This window comes from Mesoplodon densirostris, chromosome 15 (genome assembly GCF_025265405.1).
Source record: "Mesoplodon densirostris isolate mMesDen1 chromosome 15, mMesDen1 primary haplotype, whole genome shotgun sequence".
Taxonomy (NCBI): domain Eukaryota; kingdom Metazoa; phylum Chordata; class Mammalia; order Artiodactyla; family Ziphiidae; genus Mesoplodon; species Mesoplodon densirostris.
In genome coordinates, this window is record NC_082675.1 from 29844445 (window position 1) to 29870038 (window position 25594).

General features: G+C 40.2%; 1 protein-coding gene across 3 annotated transcripts in view; it reads left to right on the forward strand.

Moving 5' to 3' along the window:
- PIEZO2 (piezo type mechanosensitive ion channel component 2) overlaps positions 1-25594 on the forward strand; it is a 351580-nt gene that overhangs the window by 108705 nt on the left and 217281 nt on the right. For all 3 annotated transcript variants that reach the window (XM_060119106.1, XM_060119107.1, XM_060119108.1), the window contains exon 3: positions 25061-25186. In XM_060119106.1, the coding sequence (XP_059975089.1) occupies positions 25061-25186 (126 nt within the window). The remainder of the gene's footprint in view (positions 1-25060; positions 25187-25594) is intronic.

Consider the following 25594-nt stretch of genomic DNA (forward strand, 5'->3'; position numbering starts at 1 on the left):
TGCAGAGACACTTTGTCACCAGGCACTAATGTCCTATTCCCCTCAGTCCTTCACCCTGGCCAAAGTTGAAGATGTTACACTGTGTCGCCCACATGGCTGTGTCAACCACTGTAAGTTAACATATGACTTCTTAGGTCCACCCATGACACTTCCTTCACCCGTTCATTCATTCAACCAATATTTTTTGTGTGCTAACTACCTGCTAAGCACTCTTCTGCACATCGGGAGTACAGTGATTACAGCAGGGCAAACGGGATCCTTGCACTCGTGTGGCTTACATTTGCAAGAGAGAGAATCAGGTGATAAGAAGAGAAAAAAATAAAATAAGGTGATTGCAAGTAGCGAGGTGCACAAAGCAGGGTAATATGACAAGGAACCCCTGGGGTGACTGTGTCTGTTGCAGCTTGGATGACCAGGGAAGGTCTAAACTTCACACCTCAGGCCTGAGCCAAAGGGACAGATAGGCATGTACCATCTAAAGAGAGAAATTGCACCGTCTTCTTGCCAGTTTCCAAAGTAAGTGAAAAAGTACTGTTGGAGTCATGATGAAAAATTAATTGAAAACGTTGGTTTTCCAAAGTGTGCTGGGCTCTTTCTGGGAAGAGAAGTTGAGGACAGTCTGTGCCTCTCCCTGGAGACCCCTTTGTGGATGACTCATTCCCTGGGGCTTTTGAGCACAGAGAGCAAACAGAAGCAGGGCCGGCTGACGGCTGCTCCATGGCCCCATGGCCGGAGAGGGAAGCACGGGGCTGGAGAGATAAACACAGCAGGTCACGAGGCAGTTAGTCATGGTCACCTGGTGTGTGTTCTCCGTGGGAACAAGATGATAACAGCACAGATTGTCTCCCCTGCTGGGCCAGCCGGGACAGGAAGATGCCTGGCCAGCTAAGCGGGCATCTCATGCCCACCAAAGGCAGATGTGATGAAGCATGTGGACAGTCACTAGTCTGCACCTGGACCACTCCCAGGTGTGTGGAGACGCACCAGCACTGAGGCTCAGACTCTCCATCAGTGTGATGCTGGAGGCTGTGAGTGTTCATGGCTGATGCTCGGTCAGTGTGGAACCAAACTGGACTCCCTGAAAAGAGAGGCAAAGAGAAAAAGAACAGGGCAGAGTCGCATGGGGTAGAAGAGGATGAAGTGTAGCTGGACAGACAGGTGACATTCAGCATTTTCCTAAAGGGATTGCAGGAGAGCTCGGTGCAGGAGACCTGGAAAGCTAAGGCTGGAAGAAGGCTCCACGGGGATCTGCCTGCCTCGGAGAGGAATGGACTCCGTCACCTGATGGCTCCCCATTTGTTACCATTTGTAGGTCCCTCACTGCAGAATTCGGCAAACTGGCCTTGTAGTTGAACGAGCAGCACGAGGTCTTCCTGTTGGCTGTGCAGAACCCACATGTACCGAGATCAGTGCTCAAGGACCAGCTCCTCTCATGCGGTTTTCATTTATTGTTATGTCCTTTTGGTAACAGTGGATGGGCTGGTTTACGTGCCGGGCACCGTGCCGACATTCAGGAATGTCCCGAGAGCTGTCACACTTGGTCCTGCCTTCCCGAGGCTTCCAGTCAATGTAGGATGTGCAGGCAGCCACCCCCGGGAGCGACATCTAGCAAAGAGCTCTCATCTGACAAAGCTCCTGGTGCTGAAGGCGGTGAGAGTTTGGGGAAACAGCGTGTGGAAGGGCGCTTTCCTCCCTCGAACGATGAACTAAGACAACTGAAGTTCTCAGAAATGAGATCCATGAACCTCACAATTTCTTTAAAAAAATTCTCCCTCCTGATTTTGACAACTTGCTTAGCAGAGCAGAGTTTTGGTGTGTATTATTTGTTTATTTTGTATTTTCTTCCTTCCATAGCTTTTCTGACTCAACTCCCCAAGGCGGCTGCTAGGTTGGAAATAAACATATGGGCAAGAAACCATGCTTCTCATATTTTGAATCATCTTAAAAACGATCAAGGCTTTTTATTCCCAAGTGGCTACTCTCTGATACAGCTGGGTTCCAATGCAGTCTCTCTGAGGATCAATGCCGCGGTCCTGAGTAGTCTGAGAAATTTGTGAAATCCCAGAACCAGAGGTGGAGTGGGTCAGGGCCTCCAGTCAGGAGCCATATCTGGTAAATATCGAAGTTATCCCCTCTTTCTGTTGGTTTTCCTCTGGAGTTTGGAGCAGTTCCACCCAGAGGGAAGCAGGGAGCAGCAAGGCTGGCTTTGCACTGCCAGTGCCCAGAGGAGTCACCACTGACAGCCCCTCCCCGTGTGCCACACGGAGATCTCGGGAGCTCAGGGACCGGGCAGGGCATCCCTGCAAAGACGATGTGGGCAGTGGATGGGTCACACTCCACCCCACCTTCTCAGGCCTGGGCAGGAAAACAGGGAAACCATCTGTTGTTTAGGGTCCAAGGGGCAGAAGTCGTAACATGGTTAAAAAAAAAAAAAAAAGTAAAAGCAACAAAAAATAGTGACTGTCACTCCTCTTCCCTTAGTCCTATAGGTTGTTTACTGAATTGGCCCACAGCCCCAACTTGGAGGTTCCACTTTTACGTGGGAAGTTTTCCCAGCGCGCTGGTAAATGCCATACACGTTCTCAACGCTCCCTGTGTCACGCAGCCTCCGCGGGCTGTCCTGCCCTCCAGGAGGGGGAACAAAGCTCATCAGGGGGAAGCTCTGCTGTGCAGAGGGCTGAGTGTCTTCCTGACGTCTGCCTTTGAATCTGTTGGCTGAAGCTTGCCTTTGACCTCCTGCAAAGGCCAACGTTGGCCACTCATCAAGGGGCCTCAGAGCTCGTGCACTTGGAAATGCCTTCCTCTGTCTGAGTGGGGCTGGTTAATCAATTGATTCTACTGAAGAAAATTCTTCATATCCATGTTGGATGTTTGTATTGGCCTGTTCTCTGCCAAACCCGCCCATGCAGGGCCATGAGAATGTGCTAGGAAAGCCTTTTTTTGGGTGCTTGAACTTGAGTTATCCAATTTGGCCTCTTTTCCATAGTTCAGCTTTTCCGACTTTAGCAGGAAATTTTCAGTGTGGTTATACAAGGTTCTGTGTGTTTTAATATATTTCTACTTGAATAACTTTCTTTTTCTCTCTCATAAAACATCGCAACAAAACAACTACCTCATGATATTAAGAATTCAGCGTGTATTTACAACTGGAGTTCTGATTTTTGGCCTGATTTCCTTCTGGAAATGGTGAAATCAGAGAAAGTGAAAGTGTGTGTGGGGTCTTCTCTGGGGAACGCAGCCATGTGAATGCAAACAGTGAATGCCAGTGTTTACAACCTGGTCAGAATGAGTCAACACCTGCTTTGTTTGTTCCCTGTAAATGGGAACGACCCTCTGACATCATGGAATCAGTGGAATGCCAGCTAGGAAATTTCTTGAATATCAAAGCTCAGTCTTTTTTGCTTCTCTAACTTGTGAACATTTTGCTTCAGCTTCTGTGGGTCCACAAACTATAGCCCAGGGGCCAAATCTGCCTCTACCTACCAGTTTTTGGATGGCCTGTGAGCTAATTTAAATGACTGAAAAAAATCAAGATTATTTTAAGACATAAGGACATTACCTGACTTCAAGTTTCAGTGCCCACAAATAAGGTTTTACCGGAACACAGCCATTACTAATTTGTTCATGTGTCGTCTGTGTGCTTTTGCACGGCAAGGGCAGAATTGTGTCTTTACCTAAGATATTTACTATCTGGTTCTCGGAGCTGGATGACCTGCAGTTTCCAATTCAGCTGATAGCTTTGGCTCCTCCAACCTATCCTCATGCGCCAGAGTATTTTTACATATATTGTTTCTAAGTAAACAAAATTCTTTCTTCCGATTTCTGTCCAATTTTTACCTTACCAATTTTATCTTTATGGTGCACCTGGCATTTCGTCTGCTCCTCAGCAGCATGTATGATCTCAAGAGTATGCTGTGTTCTTGTTCTGTGCTAGAGGCTGAAGTCTCAGCAAGATGACTCTCACATAGTAATTATGAAACAGTTGTTTGTTTATGAATAAATTACCATATAAATGAATAGAAGACAATTCATCAAAATATTTTTCCCTGTTTCTGCTACTCCTAACTCCATAAGTAGAATTCTCTCAATCCACCCTCCATGTCTCCCATCTGCTGTTCAATTTCTTCCTTGTTACTTTGTGCCTATTTCTGGGTGAACTCCTCTGTACTGCCATCCACTTAACTAAATTTATCTTTGTCTCTATCCCACCTGCAGCTTAGCTCATCTGTTGATGTATTTAACTAATTATATGACTATGTTTTAAATTTCCAATACATATAGTTGCTTTTTTCAGTGTCATCTGCTTTACTTCATTTCTGTTTGTAAAAAGTAATTTCTTGTTCACATTTCAGGATTTAATTTATGTATCTTTTTGAGGCTCCCAAGCAACTTAAAGTCATTTTCAGTACGTTTCACAATTTTTAATTTTTGCTTTGGTGAATCCATGTCCCAGTTGTCTTTTCTGGCTTTATGTTTTCCTCATAATGAATAAGAAGTTCTTCTTTGTCTCAGTCCCCCTCTCTCTCTTGCTCTCCTTGGAGTTCTTTCTTCACTCCCTGTGCTTATCTTTCCTTCTAATACTCTTGCAGTTTTTCCACCTGGACCCATGGGGCACTGTGGAGAGTAAGATGTGTCTTTGAATGATGCTGGGGATTTGGGCTTTCTCAGTAGTCAGACCTACCATCTCCCTCCTCCCTAAGTCCTTGTAAACCATAGATTCTTTTCCAGCATCCTTTTGAAAACTGGGGAGCTGTAACCCAAACCCCTGTTTTAATCAGTGTTCCCAGCAATAGCCTCCTTGTTGACACTGAGCATGTAATGAAATGCTCATCAGGAAGCCAGCTTTGGTCTCCAGTGTCTGCTTCAAGGCCACCTGCACAAAGCTGTGCATTTCTCTTCCATTAGAGATACCTTAGAGATATTTATCTTGTGCTGGTGACTGGTTTTGTGTTTCTGGTGACGTGCTTCATATTTTACCTATGATTTCTACATGTTTAGAGCCAAAAAGGTAGCTCACTGTAAGAACTACCCTATCACCTGGAAGCCCCAGGCCCTCAGGGTTTTCTGGAGTTGGAAGATCCACTGCCTTGTGCCCTCAGACCTGCTTTTGCCTTGCAGATATTTAGGCATGAGGTTCCTGTGAAGCCTTCCCTGTGCTGGAAGCAGCCCCTGTGTTCAGGATGCTTGTGGCCTATCCGAGGTCCATCAATGTCTAGAACCAGATGGCCTAGTGGCCCAGCAGGCCATGACTGTGGCACTTATCCCCTGTGGATATTCCTGACTGTTGACTCTCGACTGCCCACAGCTGAGTTCCTCCCCAGTAACTGTCTTCAATGGTAGGAAGCTGCAAGTAACACCCATCTGTGGGGACAGCCCACATCTAATTTCTGGTCAGTGATGGGGTGGGTGAGATAAAAAGGCTCAGCCCCCTTGCCTCAATCCTAGACAACTGTGAAGGGCCATTCCAACTCCAGGCTCCCCAAGCACCAGCTGAGGCCCCACCAGAGCTGCATCCCAGGCCAGCCCTGCCCCTTCACCCCCCTGTTGGTGTCCTTGCCGAGTGCCCTCCCAAGTAACTGTCTGCACAGCAATCTCAACTCAGAGCCTGTTTCCTGGGAACCAACCCAGGACAGCAACTCACGTTATAACATACGTATTCCTAAGCGTCAGGTACAGACACTCTGCAGTGTGGGAGTCAGAAGGAGGTCCATGTGGTCAAAGCAGTAAGGAAAGATGCAGAGAAAATACGGCCTGGTCACAAGTGGCAAATTTGGAATCGGGAGGAGTAGACACGTGGTGCAGCAGCGTCACTCCCTCCCCTGGCCCCTTAGCCACCATCCCCACACCCTGAGCACCATTCTTCTCCCTGATTCTATCGGCTTCATTGTGGGGAATATTTTAGAAGCGATTACAACACTTTAAAACTTATTAAGTAATAGTACATAAAGCCAGGGTAGGGCTTCCCTGGTGGCGCAGTGGTTAAGAATCCTCCTGCCAATGCAGGGGACACAGGTTCAAGCCCTGGTCCGGGAAGATCCCACATGCCGTGGAGCAACTAAACCTGTGCGCCACAACTACTGAGCCTGCGCTCTGGAGCCTGTGTGCCACAACTCCTGAGCCCGTGTGCCACAACTACTGAAGCCTGCATGCCTAGAGCCCGTGCTCCGCAACAAGAGAAGCCACCGTAATGAGAAGCCCACGCACCACAACGAAGAGTAGCCCCCACTCGCCGCACCTAGAGAAAGCCCACGCACAGCAGTGAAGACCCAACACAGCCAAAAATAAATAAATTAAAAAAAACTAGTTTAATAAAAACTAGTTACAATAGTATTAAAAAAAAAGCCAGGGTTATAAATGATAGGTCCAAATGGGAAGGGAGAGGGGAAAAACTATTTTTTTGGCTTCAGTAATATGCCAGTAGCAAAATTGGAAATAGAAAATGGAGCTTTTGCAAGGGAGGATTAAGAGGTGGGGCACAGGGGGAATTCCAAGTCCCACTTGGAGACATGCCATGGAAGCTTCTAGTCTAGTTGGGAAGAACTTTGGGGGAATAACCTTGTCATGTATTCTTCCATTGGCTTTTGCAGTGTTCCCAGAAAGCCTCTCTATGAGTCATTCTTTTTAGCAAAGAAGGGTTTTGGGCAGTGCTGGAATGATGGCCTCAATGAGATTTCAACTAGAACATATAGTAGATGTGTACTTCTTCTCTCCATTTATATTAGTTTCATACCAATGAAATGGCTATTCTTGTAAGTCAAATGGTGAGTATTAGCAACTTCACATACGCAACCTGAAAGCTTGACTGTTCAGTTTATTTTGCAGTCCCAGCACCATCTTTCCAGCTAATAGGTGTTTGTATTTAACCTCATTTTGAAGAGAAAACTCTCAGTTTTATGTATTAACCTGCTTTTCATTTGTTCTATTAGGAGTCTAAAATTATAGGAAATTCATTAAATATAAATACTTGCTTTCCAAGCTGGTGTTTTTTTTATAAATGCCATATATATTGGCTTCATGGTGCTTCTACTAGGCCTTTCTAATTAAATTGTAAATAAATAATAAAAGTATCTTGGGGGAAGACTAAAGGAGACTTTGAAATATATTAAAAAACTCATCAAACTCTGTGTAAATACAGAGTTTTTATTTGGTCCATTAACTTATCTATAACCAACATCAGTGAAACTTTTTGCTGTTTAATTTTTACCACAGAGAATAGTACCAAAAGGCTCAGAGCTCTCCTTGGAGAATTGGTAGGATAGGAGAATGCATAGCTTCATGGATCTTTCACATTAACTGTCACCTTTAAAATCACTTGAAAGCTAGAGTTTGGGAATGTTGACTAAAGCAGCAGCCTCTGAGGGTTCAAGACGGTGGAGTAGAAGGATGTGTGCTCACTACCTCTTGCAAGAGCACCGGAATCATGGCTGACTGCTGAATGATCCTTGACAGGAAGACACTGGAACTTACCAAAAAAGAGCTCCCACATCCAAAGACAAATGAGAAGCCACAAGGAGATGGTAGGAGGGGCACAATCACAATATAATCAAATCCCATAACCATTGGGTGGGTGACTCACAAACTGGAGAACAGTGATACCACAGAAGTCCACCCACTGGAGTGAAGGTTCTAAGCCTCACATCAGGCTTCCTAACCTGGGGGTCCAGCAACAGAAGGAGGAATTCCCAGAGAATCAGACTTTGAAGACTAGTGGGATTTGATTGCAACACTTCAACAGGGCTGGGGGAAACAGAGACTCCCCTCTTGGAGGACACACAAAGTACTGTGTGCATCAGGACCCAGGGGGAAGGAGCAGTGACCCCATAGGAGACCGAACCAGACCTACCTGCTGGTGTTAGAGGCTCTCCTTCAGAGGTGGGGGGTGACTGTGGCTCATGGTGGGGACAAGGACACTGGCAGTGGAAATTCTGTGAAGTACTCCTTGGCGTGAGCCCTCCCGGAGTCCGCCATTATCCCCACCAAAGAGCCTGTAGCCTCGAGTGCTGGGTCACACCAGACCAAACAACAAACAGGGAGGGAACTCAGCCCCACCCATCAGCAGACAAGTGGATTAAAGTTTTACTGAGCTCTGCCCACCAGAGCAACACCCAGCCCTACCCACCACCAGTCGCTGCCATCAGGAAGCTTGCGCAAGCCTCTTAGATAGCCTCATCCACCAGAGGGCAGACAGCAGGAGCACGAAGAACTACAATCCTGCAGCCTGTGGACCGAAAACCACATTCGCAGAAAGATAGACAAAATGAAAAGGCAGAGGACTATGTACCAGATGAAGGAACAAGATTAAAACCCAGAAAAACAATTAAATGAAGTGGAGATAGGCAACATTCCAGAAAAAGAATTCATAATAATGATAGTGAAGATGATCCAGGACCACGGAAAAAGAATGGAGGTAAAGATCGAGAAGATGCAAGAAATGTTTAACAAAGGCCTAGAAGAATTAAAGAACAAACAAACAGATGAACAATACAATAACTGAAGTGAAAAATACACTAGAAGGAATCAATAGCAGAATAACTGAGGCAGAAGAATGGATAAGTGACCTGGAAGACAGAATGGTGGAATTCACTGCTGCGTAACAGAATAAAGAAAAAGGAATTAAAAGAAATGAAGACAGCCTAAGAGACCTCTGGGACAACATTAAATGCACCAACATTCGCATTATAGGGGTCCCAGAAGGAGAAGAGAGAGATAAAGGACCGGAGAAAATATTTGAAGAGATTATAGTCGAAAACTTCCCTAACATGGGAAAGGAAATAGCCACCCAAGTCCAGGAAGCACAGAGAGTCCCAAGCAGGATAAACCCAAGGAGAAACATGCTGAGACACACAGTAATCAAATTGACAAAAATTAAAGACAAAGAAAAATTATTAAAAGCAACAAGGGAAAAATGACAGATAACATACAAGGGAACTCCCATAAGGTTAACAGATGATTTCTCAGCAGAAACTCTACAAGCCAGAAGGGAGTGGCATGATATATTCAAAGTCATGAAAGGCAAGAACCTGCAACCAAGATTACTCTATACAGCAAGGATCTCATTCAGATTTGACAGAGAAATCAAAAGCTTTACAGATAAGCAAAAGCTAAGAAAATTCAGCATCACCAAACCAGCTCTAGAACAAATGCTAAAGGAACTTCTCTAAGTGGGAAACAAACACAAGAGAAGAAAAGGACCTACAAAACCAAATGCAAAACAATTAAGAAAATGGTAATAGGAGCATACATATTGATAATTACCTTACATGTGAATGGATTAAATGCTCCAACCAAAAGACACAGGCTGAATGGATACAAAAACAAGACCCATATATATGCTGTCTACAAGAGACCCACTTCAGACCTAGGGACACATGCAGACTGAAAGGGGATGGAAAAAGATATTCCACACAAATGGAAATCAAAAGCTGGAGTAGCCATACTCATATCAGATAAAATAGACTTTAAAATAAAGAATGTTACAAGAGACAAGGAGGGACACTACATAATGATCAAGGGATCAATCCAAGAAGTACATATAACAATTATAAATGTATATGCACCCAACATAGCAGCACCTCAATACATAGGCAAATGCTAACAGCTGTAAAAGAGGAAATTGACAGCAACACAATAATAGTGGGGGACTTTAACACCTGACTTACACCAATGGACAGATCATCCAGACAGAAAATTAATAAGGAAACACAAGCTTTAAATGAGACAATAGACCAGATAGATTTAATTGATATTTATAGGACATTCCATCCGAAAACAGCAGATTACACTTCTCAAGTGCACAAGGAACATTCTCCAGGGTAGATCACATATTGGGTCACAAATCAAGCCTCGGTAAATGTAAGAAAATTGAAATCATATCAAACATCTTTTCCAACCACAACACTATGAGATTAGAATTCAATTACAGGGGAAAAAAACGTAGAAAACACAAACACATGGAGGCTAAACAATACGCTACTAAATAACTGAGAGATGACTGAAGAAATCTAAGAGGAAATAAAAAAATACCTAGAAACAAATGACAATGAAAACATGGCGATCCAAAATCTATGGGATGCAGCAAAAGCAGTTCTAAGAGGGAAGTTTATAGCAATACAATCCTACCTCAAGAAACAAGAAGACGACTGAAAGCGCGGAGCCCAGTGATGGGCGTGGGATGCTGGGGCTGCTGCTGCCGCCACCAAGAAGCCTGTGTGCGAGCGCAGGTCACTGTCCACACCGCCCTTCCGGGAGCCTGTGCAGCCCACCACAGCCGGGGTCCCGGGATCCAGGGGCGGCTTCCCTGGGAGAACGCACGGCGCGCCTCAGGCTGGTGCAACGTCACGCCGACTTCTGCGGCTGCAGGCTCGCCCCGCACTCTGTGCCCCTCCCTCCCGCCCGGCCTGAGTGAGCCAGAGTCCCCGAAGAGGCTGCTCCTTTAACCCTGTCCTGTCTGAGCGAAGAACAGACGCCCTCTGGCGACCTACACGCAGAGGCGGGGCCAAATCCAAAGCTGAGACCCAGGAGCTGTGAGAACAAAGAAGAGAAAGGGAAACCTCTCCCAGCAGCCTCAGAAGCAGCGGATTAAAGCTCCACAATCAACTTGATGTACCCTGCATCTGTGGAATACATGAATGGACAACAAATCATCCCAAATTGAGGAGCCAGGAGTCAGTGCTGTGCCTCTGAGGTGGGAGAGCCAACTTCAGGACACTGGTCCACAAGAGACCTCCCAGCTCCACATGATATCAAACGGCGAAAATCTTCCAGAGATCTCCATCTCAACACCAGCACCCAGCTTCACTCAACGACCAGCAAGCTACAGTGCTGGACACCCTATGCCAAACAACTAGCAAGACAGGAACACAACACCACCCATTAGCAGAGAGGCTGCCTAAAATCATAAAAAGTCCGCAGACACCCCAAAACACACCACCAGACGTGGACCTGCCCACCAGAAAGACAAGATCCAGCCTCATCCACCAGAACACAGGCACTAGTCCCCTCCACCAGGAAGCCTACACAACCCACTAAACCAACCTTAGCCACTGGGACAGACACCAAAAACAACGGGAACTACGAACCTGCAGCCTGCAAAAAGGAGACCCCAAACACAGTAACATAAGCAAAATGAGAAGACAGAAAAACACACAGCAGGAGAAGGAGCAAGATAAAAACCCACCAGACATAACAAATGAAGAGGTAATAGGCAGTCTACCTGAAAAAGAATTCAGAATAATGATGGTAAAGATGATCCAAGATTCTATTTCCCAGATCCAAAATCTTGGAAATAGAATAGACAAAATGCAAGAAACAGTTAACAAGGACCTAGAAGAACTAAAGATGAATCAAGCATCGATTAAAAACACAATAAATGAAATAAAAAATACTCTAGATGGGATCAATAGCAGAATAACTGAGGCAGAAGAACGGATAAGTGAGGTGGAAGATAAAATAGTGGAAATAACTGCTGCAGAGCAAAATAAAAAAGAATGAAAAGAACAGAGGACAGTCTCAGAGACCTCTGGGACAACATTAAACACACCAACATTCGAATTATAGGGGTTCCAGAAGAAGAAGAGAAAAAGAAAGGGACTGAGAAAATATTTGAAGAGATTATAGTTGAAAACTTCCCTAATATGGGAAAGGAAATAGTTAACCAAGTCCAGGAGGCACAGAGAGTCCCATACAGAATAAATCCAAGGAGAAATACGCCAAGACACATACTAATCAAACTGTCAAAAATTAAACACAAAGAAATCATATTAAAAGCAGCAAGGCAAAAACAACAAATAACACACAAGGGAATCCCCATCAGGATAACAGCTGATCTCTCAGCAGAAACTCTACAAGCCAGAAGGGAGTGGCAGGACATAATTAAAGTGATGAAGGAGAAAAACCTGCAACCAAGATTACTCTACCCAGCAAGGATCTCATTCAGATTTGATGGAGAAATTAGAACCTTTACAGACAAGCAAAAGCTGAGAGAGTTCAGCACCACCAAACCAGCTTTACAACAAATGCTAAAGGAACTTCTCTAGGCAAGAAACACAACAGAAGGAAAAGACCTACAATAACGAACCCAAAACAATTAAGAAAATGGGAATAGGAACATACATATCGATAATTACCTTAAATGTAAATGGACTAAATGCTCCCACCAAAAGACACAGATTGGCTGAATGGATACAAAAACAAGACCCATCTATATGCTGTCTACAAGAGACCCACTTCAGACCTAGAGACACATACAGACTGAAAGTAAGGGGATGGAAAAAGATATTCCATGCAAATGGAAACCAAAAGAAAGCTGGAGTAGCAATTCTCATATCAGACAAAATAGACTTTAAAATAAAGACTACTAGAAGAGACAAAGAAGGACACTACATAATGATCAAGGGATCGATCCAAGAAGAAGATATAACAATTGTAAATATTTATGCACCAAACATAGGAGCACCTCAATACATAAGGCAAATACTAACAGCCATAAAAGGAGAAATCGACAGTAACACAATCATAGTAGGGGACTTTAACACCCCACTTTCACCAATGGACAGATCATCCAAAATGAAAATAAATAAGGAAACACAAGCTTTAAATGATACATTAAACAAGATGGACTTAATTGATATTTATAGGACATTCCATCCAAAAACAACAGAATACACATTTTTCTCAAGTGCTCATGGAACATTCTCCAGGATAGGTCATATCTTGGGTCACAAATCAAGCCTTGGTAAATTTAAGAAAATTGAAATTGTATCAAGTATCTTTTCCGACCACAATGCTATGAGACTAGATATCAATTACAGGAAAAGATCTGTAAGAAATACAAACACATGGAGGCTAAACAATACACTACTTAATAACGAAGTGATCACTGAAGAAATCAAAGGGGAAATCAAAAAATACCTAGAAACAAATGACAATGGAGACACGACGACCCAAAACCTATGGGATGCAGCAAAAGCAGTTCTAAGAGGGAAGTTTATAGCAATACAATCCCACCTTAAGAAACAGGAAACATCTCGAATAAACAACCTAACCTTGCACCTAAAGCAATTAGAGAAAGAAGAACAAAAACATCCCAAAGTTAGCAGAAGGAAAGAAATCATAAAAATCAGATCAGAAATAAATGAAAAAGAAATGAAGGAAATGATAGCAAAGTTCAATAAAACTAAAAGCTGGTTCTTTGAGAAGATAAAGAAAATTGATAAACCATTAGCCAGACTCATCAAGAAAAAAAGGGAGAAGACTCAAATCAATAGAATTAGAAATGAAAAAGGAGAAGTAACAAATGACACTGCAGAAATACAAAAGATCATGAGAGATTACTATAAGCAACTCTATGCCAATAAAATGGACAACCTGGAAGAAATGGACAAATTCGTAGAAATGCACAACCTGCCAAGACTGAATCAGGAAGAAATAGAAAATATGAACAGACCAATCACAAGCACTGAAATTGAAACTGTGATAAAAAATCTTCCAACAAACAAAAGCCCAGGACCAGATGGCTTCACAGGTGAATTCTATCAAGCATTTAGAGAAGCGCTAACACCTATCCTTCTCAAACTCTTCCATAATATAGCAGAGGGAGGAACAATCCCAAACTCATTCTACGAGGCCACCATCACCTTGATACCAAAACCAGACAAGGATGTCACAAAGAAAGAAAACTACAGGCCAATATCACTGATGAACATAGATGCAAAAATCCTCAACAAAATACTAGCAAACAGAATCCAACAGCACATTAAAAGGATCATACACCATGATCAAGTGGGGTTTATTCCAGGAATGCAAGGATTCTTCAATATACGCAAATCAATCAACGTGATACACCATATTAACAAATTGAAGGAGAAAAACCATATGATCATCTCAATAGATGCAGAGAAAGCTTTCGACAAAATTCAACACCCATTTATGATAAAAACCCTGCAGAAAGTAGGCATAGAGGGAACTTTCCTCAACATAATAAAGGCCATATATGACAAACCCACAGCCAGCATCGTCCTCAATGGTGAAAAACTGAAACCATTTCCACTAAGATCAGGAACAAGACAAGGTTGCCCACTCTCACCACTCTTATTCAACATAGTTTTGGAAGTTTTAGCCACAGCAATCAGAGAAGAAAAGGAAATAAAAGGAATCCAAATTGGAAAAGAAGAAGTAAAGCTGTCACTGTTTGCAGATGACATGATACTATACATAGAGAATCCTAAAGATGCTACCAGAAAACTACTAGAGCTAATCAATGAATTTGGTAAAGTTGCAGGATACAAAATTAATGCAGAGAAATCTCTGGCATTCCTATATACTAATGATGAAAAATCTGAAAGTGAAATCAAGAAAACACTCCCATTTACCATTGCAACAAAAAGAATAAAATATCTAGGAATAAACCTACCTAAGGAGACAAAAGACCTGTATGCAGAAAATTATAAGACACCGATGAAAGAAATTAAAGATGATACAAATAGATGGAGAGAAGTACCATGTTCTTGGATTGGAAGAATCAACATTGTGAAAATGACTCTACTACCCAAAGCAATCTACAGATTCAATGCAATCCCTATCAAACTACCACTGGCATTTTTCACAGAACTAGAGCAAAAAATTTCACAATTTGTATGGAAACACAAAAGACCCCGAATAGCCAAAGCAATCTTGAGAACGAAAAATGGAGCTGGAGGAATCAGGCTCCCTGACTTCAGACTATACTACAAAGCTACAGTAATCAAGACAGTATGGTACTGGCACAAGAACAGAAAGATAGATCAATGGAACAGGATAGAAAGCCCAGAGATAAACCCACGGACATATGGTCACCTTATCTTTGATAAAGGAGGCAGAAATGTACAGTGGAGAAAGGACAGTCTCTTCAATAAGTGGTGCTGGGAAAACTGGATAGGGACATGTAAAAGTATGAGATTAGATCACTCCCTAACACCATACACAAAAATAAGCTCAAAATGGATTAAAGACCTAAATGTAAGGCCAGACACTATCAAACTCTTAGAGGAAAACATAGGCAGAACACTCTATGACATAAATCACAGCAAGATCCTTTTTGACCCACCTCCTAGAGAAATGGAAATAAAGACAAAAATAAACACATGGGACCTAATGAAACTTAAAAGCTTTTGCACAGCAAAGGAAACCATAAACAAGACCAAAAGACAACCCTCAGAATGGGAGAAAATATTTGTAAATGAAGCAACTGACAAAGGATTAATCTCCAAAATTTATAAGCAGCTCATGCAGCTCAATAGCAAAAAAACAAACAACCCAATCCAAAAATGGGCAGACGACCTAAATAGACATTTCTCCACAGAAGATATACAGACTGCCAACAAACACATGAAAGGATGCTCAACATCTTTGCTCATTAGAGAAATGCAAATCAAAACTACAATGAGATATCATCTCACACCAGTCAGAATGGCCATCATCAAAAAATCTAGAAACAATAAATGCTGGAGAGGGTGTGGAAAAAAAGGAACACTCTTGCACTGCTGGTGGGAATGTGAATTGGTACAGCCACTATGGAGAACGGTATGGAGGTTCCTTAAAAAACTACAAATAGAACTACCATATGACCCAGCAATACCACTACTGGGCATATACCCTGAGAAAACCATAATTCAAAAAGAGACATGTACCAAAATGTTCATAACAGCCCTATTTACAATAGCCTGGAGATGGAAACAACCTAAGTGTCCATCATCGGATGAATGGGTAAAGAAGATGTGGCACATATATACAATGGAATATTACTCAGCCATAAAAAGAAATGAAATTGAGCTATTTGTAATGAGGTGGATGGACCTAGAGTCTGTCATACAGAGTGAAATAAGTCAGAAAGAGAAAGACAAATACTGTATGCTGACACATATATATGGAATATAAGAAAAAAAATGTCATGAAGAACATAGGGGTAAGACAGGAATAAAGACACAGACCTACTAGAGAATGGACTTGAGGATATGGGGAGGGGGAAGGGTAAGCTGTGACAAAGTGAAAGAGCGGCATGGACATATATACACTACCAAACGTAAGGTAGATAGCTAGTGGGAGGCAGCCACATAGCACAGGGAGATCAGCTCGGTGCTTTGTGACCGCCTGGAGGGGTGGGATAGGGAGGGTGGGAGGGAGACGCAAAAGCGAGGGTATATGGGAACATATGTATATGTATAACTGATTAAAATTGTTATAAAGCAAAAAATTAAAAAAAAATAAAAAAAGAATAACTATAGAACAGAAGCATAGTTATAAAGAAAAAAAAAAGAAGAAAAACTTCAAATAAACAATCTAACCTTACACCTAAAGCAACTAGAGAAAGAAGAACAAAGCCCAAAGTTAGCAGAAGGAAAGAAATCATAAAGATCAGAGCAGAAGTAAATGAAATAGAAACAAAACAATAGCAAAGATCAATAAGACTAAAAGCTTATTCTTTGAGAAGATAAACAAAATTGATAAACCCTTAGCCAGACTCATCAAGAAAAAGAGGGAGAGGATTCAAATCAATAAAATTAGAAATGAAAAAGTAGACGTTATAATGGACACCCCAGAAACACAAAGAGCCATAAGAGACTACTAAGAGCAACTCTATGCCAATAAAATGGACAACCTGGAAGAAATGGACAAATTCATAGAAAGGTATAACCTTGCAAGACTGAACCAGGAAGAAACAGAAAATATGAACTGACCAATCACAAGTAATGAAATTGAAACTGTGATTAAAAACGTTCCAACAAACAAAAGTCCAAGACCAGATGGCTTCACAGGTGAATTCTATCAAACATTTAGAGAAGAGCTAACACCCATCCTTCTCAAACTCTTCCAAAAATTTGCAGAGGAAGGAACACTCCCAAACTCATTTTACGAGGCCACCATCACCCTGACACCAAAAGCAGACAAAGATACTACAAAAAAAGAAAATTACAGGCCAGTGTCACTGATGAATATAGATGCAAAAATCCTCAACAAAATACTAGCAAACAAAATCCAACAACACATTAAAAGGATCATACAGCATGATCAAGTGAGATTTATCCCAGGGATGCAAGGATTCTTCAATATATGCAAATCAATCAATGTGATATACCATATTAACAAATTGAAGAACAAAAACCATATGATCATCTCAATAGATGCAGGAAAAGCTTTTCATAAAATTCAACACCCATTTATGATAAATAATCTCCAGAAAATGGGCATAGAGGGAACCTACCTCAACATAATATAGGCGATATACGACAAACCCACAGAAAACATCATTCTCAATGGTGAAAAACTAAAAGCATTTCCTTTAAGATCAGGAACAAGACAAGGATGTCCACTCGCCACTGTTATTCAACATAGTTTTGAAAGTCCTAGCCACGACAATCAGAGAAGAAAAAGAAATAAAATGAATACAGATTGGAAAAAAAAGAAGTAAAACCGTCACTGTTTGCAGATGACATGATACTATACAAAGAGAATCCTAAAGATGCCACCAGAAAACTGCTTGAGCTAATCAATGAATTCGGTAAGGTTGCAGGATACAAAATTAATGCACAGAAATCTCTTGCATTCCTATACACAAACAACGAAAGATCAGAAAGGGAAATTAGGGAAACAATCCCATTCACCATTGCAACAAAAAGAATAAAATACCTAGGAATAAACCTACTAAGGAGGTAAAAGACCTGTACTCAGAAGACTATAAGACACTAATGAAAGAAATCAAAGTTGACACAAGCAGATGGAGAGATATAACGTGTTCTTGGATTGGAAGAATCAATATTGTCAAAATGACTAAACTACCCAAAGCAATCTACAGATTCAGTGCAATCCCTATCAAATTACCAGTGGTATTTTTTACAGAACTAGAACAAAAAATCTTAAAATTTGATTGGAGACACAAAAGACCCTGAATAGCCAAAGCAATATGGAGGGGAAAAAAATGGAGCTGGAGGAATTAGGCTCCCTGAGTTCAGACTATACTATAAAGCTACAGTAACGAAGACAATATGGTACTGGCACAAAAACAGAAACATAGATCAATGGAACAAGATAGAAAGCCCAGAGGTAAACCCATGCATCTATGGTTAACTAATCTATGCCAAAGGAGGCAAGGATATACAATGGAGAAAAGACAGTCTCTTCAATAAGTGGTGCTGGGAAAACTGTGCAGCTGCATGTAAAAGAATGAAATTAGAACACCCCCTAACACCATACAAAAAATAAATGCAAAATGGATTAAAGACCTAAATGTAAGACTGGACACTGTAAAACTCTTAGAGGAAAACATGGGAAGAACACTCTTTGACATAAATCATAGCAAGATCTTTTTTGACCCACCTCCTAGAGTAATGGAAATAAAAACAAAAATAAATGGGACTTAATGAAACTTAAAAGCTTTCTCACAGCAAAGGAAACTATAAACAAGACGAAAAGACCACCCTCAGAATGGGAGAAAATATTTACAAATGAATCAATGGACAGAAGATTAATCTCCAAAATATATAGACAGCTCATGCAGCTCAATATTAAAAAAAACAAACAACCCAATCCAAAAATGAGCAGAAGACCTACATAGACATTTCTCCAAAGAAGACATAAGGATGCCCAAGAGGCACATGAAAAGCTGCTCAACATCACTAATTATTAGAGAAATGCAAATCAAAAGTACAGTGAGGGGCCTCCCTGGTGGCGCAGTGGTTGAGAGTCCGCCTGCCGATGCAGGGGATACGGGTTCGTGCCCCGGTCTGGGAGGATCCCATATGCCGCGGAGCGGCTGGGCCCGTAAGCCATGGCCGCTGGGCCTGCGCATCCGGAGCCTGTGCTCCGCAACGGGAGAGGCCACAACAGTGAGAGGCCCACATACCGCAAAAAAGAAAAATTAAAAAAAAAAAAAAAAAAAAAAAAAAAAAGTACAGTGAGGTATCACCTCACACCAGTTAGAATGGGTATCATCAGAAAATCTACAAACAATAAATGCTGGAGAGGGTGTGGAGAAAAGTGAACCCTCTTGCACTGTTGGTGGGAATGTAAATTGTTACAGCCACCGTGGAGAACAGTATGGAGGTTCCTTAAAAACAACTAAAAATGGAATTACCTTATGACCCAATAATCCCACTACTGGGCATATACCCAAAGAAAACCATAATTCAAAAAGACACATGCACCCCAATGTTCATTGCAGCACTATTTACAATAGCCAGGTCATGGGAGCAACCTAAATGCCCATTGACAGTCGAATGAATAAAGAAGATGTGGTACATATATATAATGGAATATTACTCAGCCATACAAAGGAACGAAATTGAGTTATTTGTAGAGATGTGGATGGACCTAGAGACTGTCATACAGAGTGAAGTAAGTCAGAAAGAGAAAAACAAATATCCTATATTAATGCATATATGTGGAATCTAGAAGAATAGTACAGATGAACTAGTTTTCAAGGCAGAAATAGAGTCACAGATGTAGAGGACAAACATATGGACACCAAGTGGTGAAAGCAGGGTTGGGGCATGGTGGTACTGGGATGAATTGGGAGATTGGGATTGACATATATACACCAATATGTATAAAATAGATAACTAACAAGAAAACGAGTTGTATAAAACTAATTTTATACAACTGTATAAAACAATAAAATAAAATTCTGTATTAAAAAAATAAAATTCAAAAAATAGCCTCTGAATACTTTCAAAAGTATTATAAATAAGGAGTTAGATTTATACCTATGTTTAAATCCCAGTTCCTGGATGTAATCTATGGAGTAACCGTAGTCTTTTTTTTTCTTAAGCTCTATTTGAGGAAATATATTACAGATAAATAAAATCAGTGAATAAAACCCAAATTAAAATTGATTGAAAAAACTCTACTTTTTCTCCTTGTTATTTATTCTTTCTGTTAATATTGAATTTTTTCTGCTGAATAACCAGAGAAAAATAGGATATAAGTATGCTGTTTGGTCCCGTGTCATGCTTGGCATAAATTGCCTATTTTGTGAATCTGCTATCTGAGTTACTTTGGGAAATCATCTTGAAGTTAGCATATATATTTTTAAGTCTTTTAAACATATGCCCCGTTTTCTTATGTTTCTAATTATGAGTGATTATTTATTACGTGACATATCCTTGGATGATTTGTGTTTCTAGTATAAATAAGACTGACTACTCAAAACTCATGGGCAACATAATACCCTCAATTATTTCTGTGCACACAAAATACTTCCAAAACCAGAAAAACAGAGATCATTTCTAGAAATGCCATGAATTAATTGGAGCATGGTTGTAATTAGGGGTGTGTGTACGTGAGTGTGAGTCTGTGTGTGTATGTGTGTATGAAAACAAATATCTTTTTACCCATTTCTTTCGCTCCTATTCATGACTGAAGTTCCACGTTTTCCTTTAGTATCATTCCCCTTCAGCCTGAACAAGCTATGTTAGCATTTCTTTTAGAGCAGATCTCCTGGTGACAAATACTCTCAGTGTTCCTTAATCTGAAAATGTCTTCTTTTTGTCTTCATTCCTGAAGGATGTTTTCACAGGATATAGAATCCTGGGTTCATAGTTCTTTCCTTTCATAACTTTAAAGATGTTTTTCTAGCTATTCTGGTCTTCACCGTTTGTGATGAAAAATATGTGGTAATTCAGAGTTGCCCCCTGTGTGTAATGTGACATTTTCTCTCTCTGCTTTTGGAGTTTTTCTTTATGTTAGATTTCCAGCCGGTTATTCTGAGTCTGTTGTGGTTTCTTCAAGTTCATCCTTTTTAGGTTTGCTGAGCGTATTGAGTGTGTAAATTATTTCTTCAACAAATTTGGGGAATTTTTAGCTATCATCCAAATTTTTTTCTGGGCCACTCTGTCTTTCCTCTCTTTCAGTAAGTCTAATGACATAAATGACACAAACGATGGGCCTTGATCCTTTGATCTCAGACCTGAGAGCAGATGAATGTTTTCAATCTTTAGCCCTCTGATAGTCAAAGTCCATAATTTCTATTAATCTCTTCAAATTACTGACTCATTTCTTTGTCATCTCTATTCCACTATTGAGTCCATCAAGTGAATTTTAAATTTCAGATATTGTATTTTTTCAATTCTAAATTTTTTATTTCTTGCTTGTTTTTTTTTTTTTTTTTTCCTATTTCTATGCTGGCAGCTTCAAGTTCTCTATTTCAATATTATTTGCCTTGACCTCGTGGAGTGTGGTTGTAAGGGATGCTTTAAAGTCATTTTCTAATAATTCCAACATCTGGGTAATTTCAAGGTTGACTTCATTGTCTTTTCTCTTGAGAATTGGTCAGATTTTCCTGGTGTTTTCTTTGCCAAGTAATTTGGGATTATATCCTGGTCACTTTGAATATTGTGTTATGAATCATTGGGTCATCTTAAAATCCTCTGGATAATGTTGATTTTTTTCCCCTTCGTTTCTGTGTTTTAGCAGGCAGTCTGGTTGGTTTCAGCTCACAAGCTTTGTCTCACTTTCTGTGGCTGCTGGTTCCAGTGTCAGTTCAGTTCTCAAACCTTTGCTTTTCTATTTGGGTCTGCTTTGTGCACGTACGCCTCAGGGGTCGGTCTGGGACCTGTGTGGTTCTTTGTATCGTAGTTCAGTTCTGAAAGCTCTTTTGGGTCTGTTCCACACATATGTAGCTTGGGGGTGAGACCAGGACTTATACTGGTTTATAACAGAATTAGAGGATCCCCCTCTGGGTCTCTTCTCACCAAGATTTTCCCTTTAGTCTTTAGCTCTTGGGACCCCTTCCCCCATTTCCTCTGGTCAGAGAGATAGAATGGGGTGGAGGAGACTTTAGATGCCTTCAGGGCAGCAGCAGCTTTGCAACCAGGACCGTCTTTGGAAGCAGGATCAGGAGGGAAAAAAAGTTTTTGAAAGTGTGTATATCTGATGGTATTATACTCCAACTAATTAACTCAGTCTTATTATTAGTTAGCAAGAAGTTATGGGGTTGGAATAGGATAGATACAACAAGGTCCTACTGTATAGCACAGGGAACTATATTCAGTACTATCTTGTAATAACCTGTAATGGAAAGACTTAAAAAGAATATATACAATGTAAAAAATTAATCAACTAATTAACTGTTTTCTACATTTTAAAAGAATCTTATATTAGGCAAATTTATCCTTCAAAAACACAAAAGAAAGAAGTAACAGGAAATGAGGGAAAAATATGTGTGACATACAGGAAAAAAATAGCAAAATAACAAAAACATATCCTTATCAGTAGTTATTTTAATATAATTGGATTAAACTCTCCAATGAAAGGTAAAAGGAGTAGAATACATAATAAAACATGACCCAATTATATGTTGTCTACAGGAGATTCACTTAAAATCGAAAGACAAAGTTGGTTGAAAGTGAAGGGATGGAAAAAGATATTCTATGCTAATAATAACCAAAAAAGTGCTGAGGTGGCTGCATTAATATTAGACAAAATGTATTTTAAGTAAAAAACTGTTACAAAGAAAGACATCATATATTGATAAAAGGTCAATTTAAGAAGATGTAACAATTATAAACAAATACTCAGCACACAACAGAGCCCCAAAATATATGAATCAAACATTGGCAGACTTGAAGGGAGAAATAGACAATTCTACAGTAATAATTGGATACTTCAGTAGCCCACTTTCAATACTGGAAAGAACATCTAAATAGAAGAATGATAAGGAAAAAGAAGACTTGAACAAAGCTGTAAGCCAACTAGACCTAACAGATAAGTATGAAATTCTTCACTCAGCAATAGGAGGATACCTATTCTTCTCAAGTTTACATGGAATATGCTCCAGGATAGACCATATGTTAGACCATGGAAAAATTCTCAAGAAGTTTGAAAAAATTGAAAGCATATAAAGTATCTTCTCAAAGTACAACAGAAAGAAACTAAGACATTAATAACAGAAGGAAAATTGGAAATACAGAAATTAAACAATGCATTCTTAGACACCAGTGGGTCAAAGAGATAATCACAGGGGAAATTAAAGAATACTTAGAGACAAATGGAAACAAAACATAACATACCAAAACTTATTGGATGCAGCAAAAGCTGTGATCACAGGGGAATTTATAGCTGTAAACAACTGTATCAAAAAAGAATGATCTCAAATCAATACCCTAGATTTATACCTTACGGAGCTAGAAGGAGAAGGGCAAACTAAACTGCAAACTAGCAGAATGAAGGAAGTAATAGAGATGAGAACAGAGCTAAATGAAACAGAGAATAGAAAAACAGTAGTGAGAATCAACAAAACCAAAAGTTGGTTCTTTGAAAAGATCGACAGAATTGACAACCCTTGACTAAACTCATAAATCAAAAGTGAGACAAAATGAGACATTTTAGTTATATTTGTATTTATGTTTATGACATTTTAGACCTTTAAGCTTCAATTTTTAGGGTAATCACCTGTTCTTTTCAGGACTTCCAGCTGATTGAATCAGCTTGCCCAGATTATCAAGGAAAATATCTTTATTTAGTAAAGTCAGTTCATTACAGACTTTAATCTGATCAGATGTTTGATTAGACTGACACATTGACAAAACCATTTACAATACAGTTTTGGTTGCTAATTTAAGTTGTATCTTGTTTTCTATCTGATTATTGCTAATGCAGAGGAGATATATTTATTTTTGCAAGATGATATTGCATCTGAATCATTTTTGTGTATTTTTTTTCTAATGGTCTGTGGATTCAGTTTGACATTCTATATTGATGATGATGTCATCTGCAAATAATTCCATTTGATCATATTATCTGCAAATAATTCTAGTTATTACAACTCTTCTTTCTTTTTCTTATAACACTGGCAAGTACAACCAGTGATATAAGTGGCAAGGGTATCAAGTGTCCTTGATGGTTCTCTAATATTAATACGACTATGTCTAAAATTCCACCATAAACAGGATATTTGCTTTAGTTATGGCATAAATTCTTCATTATCTTTTTCTTCTTCTTTTTTGGCTGCATTGGGTCTTCATTGTTGTGCGCAGACTTTCTTTAGTTGCGGCGAGCAGGGGCTACTCTTCGTTGCGGTGTGTGAGCTTCTCATTGCAGTGGCTTCTCTTTGTTGCAGAGCACGGGCTCTAGGCACGTGGGCTTCAGTAGTTGCGGTGTGTGGGCTCAGTAGTTGTGGTTTGTGGGCTCTAGAGTGCAGGCCCAGTAGTTGTGGTGCATGGGCTTAGCTGCTCCGCAGCATGTGGCATCTTCCTGGACCAGAGATCGAACCTGTGTACCCTGCATTGGCAGGCAGATTCTTAACAACTGCGCCACCAGGGAAGTCCCAATTCTTTATTATCTTAAGGATATTTCCTTCTATTCCTAGTTTCTGAGTGTTGTATTATTTTACCATAAATAGATTTTGAACTTAATGAGATTCTTATTCCATATCCATTAAGAAAATTATCATATCAGCCTACAAGTGTATGACTTATCCTTACAGATTTGTTACTATTAAGCCACATTTCTTTTTCTGCAATAAATACTAGCTTATTGTGATGTATTGCATTTTACCTTGCTATTTCAGTTAGTGAGCAAATATTTTTTTCAAATAATTTGTGTCATATTCATAAGTAAAATGGGCTTAGAAATTCCTTTCTTTTTCTAGTTTTATTTAATTTTGAAATTAAACTTAATCTAAATTGTAAAATGTTTTAAGCAACTTTCCTTCTTTTTCTACTCTCTGGAACTGTTTTTACAAGACAGGGATTATCTGTTTCATCAAAGTTGGCAGAACTCCCTTATAAAACTTTCTGGACCAGAGGCTTTCTAGTGGTTCCGTTTTGTGGTAACATATCCTGTGATAAATAGGAAAGCATCTTTCTTTCATGTCGCATTTTTAATCAGTGTTAATTATATAATTTTACAAAGGGAATAAGATGCTTTTAGCTTTAGACTAATAATTAAGAGAGTCATTGTTACACTTCATATTCTTTTGAGTCAGTCTACACAATAGATAATGTAGAAACGTGTTCTATGTGGACTGGTATGAAGGTCAGAACGAGTGTGGTCATCTCAGGATTGCTCATAATCTCTGTGCTTTTCTTCCCAGGACACACAGGACGGTTGTTAAAGTCTCTGTGCTTCACCAGTTTTTCCTTCCTGTTGCTGCATATAATTTTCCACATCACGTTGGCAAGTCTGGAGGCACAGCACCGCATTGCACCTGGTTACAACTGTGAGTATGATGGTGGCTTTTTTAAAATATTACATACATGAATAACAAAGCTATGTGTCATAACGCTTATAGAAATCTAGGCAATGATGACATTACAAAATTTGTGGCAATTTTTGGCCATTTGTCAATCTAATACACTATAAATACATTCAAAGAAATTTATATACCTAGACAGTGGGGTAATGTGAACAACTTAATTCATGCATCTTCAACATATATTAGATGTTAGACTGTGATCTGTATGTAAGACATTATGCTTGGGTGTAGTCTAAAAAAAAATCAAGATTTACGTACAGACCCTGGTGCTTCCACTATGGCTGGTGAGATGAGACATGTACAATATCTAATAAGATAAATAAGAGTACAAATGTCAAATAAATACGACAGTGACTTCAGGCTTATTGTAAA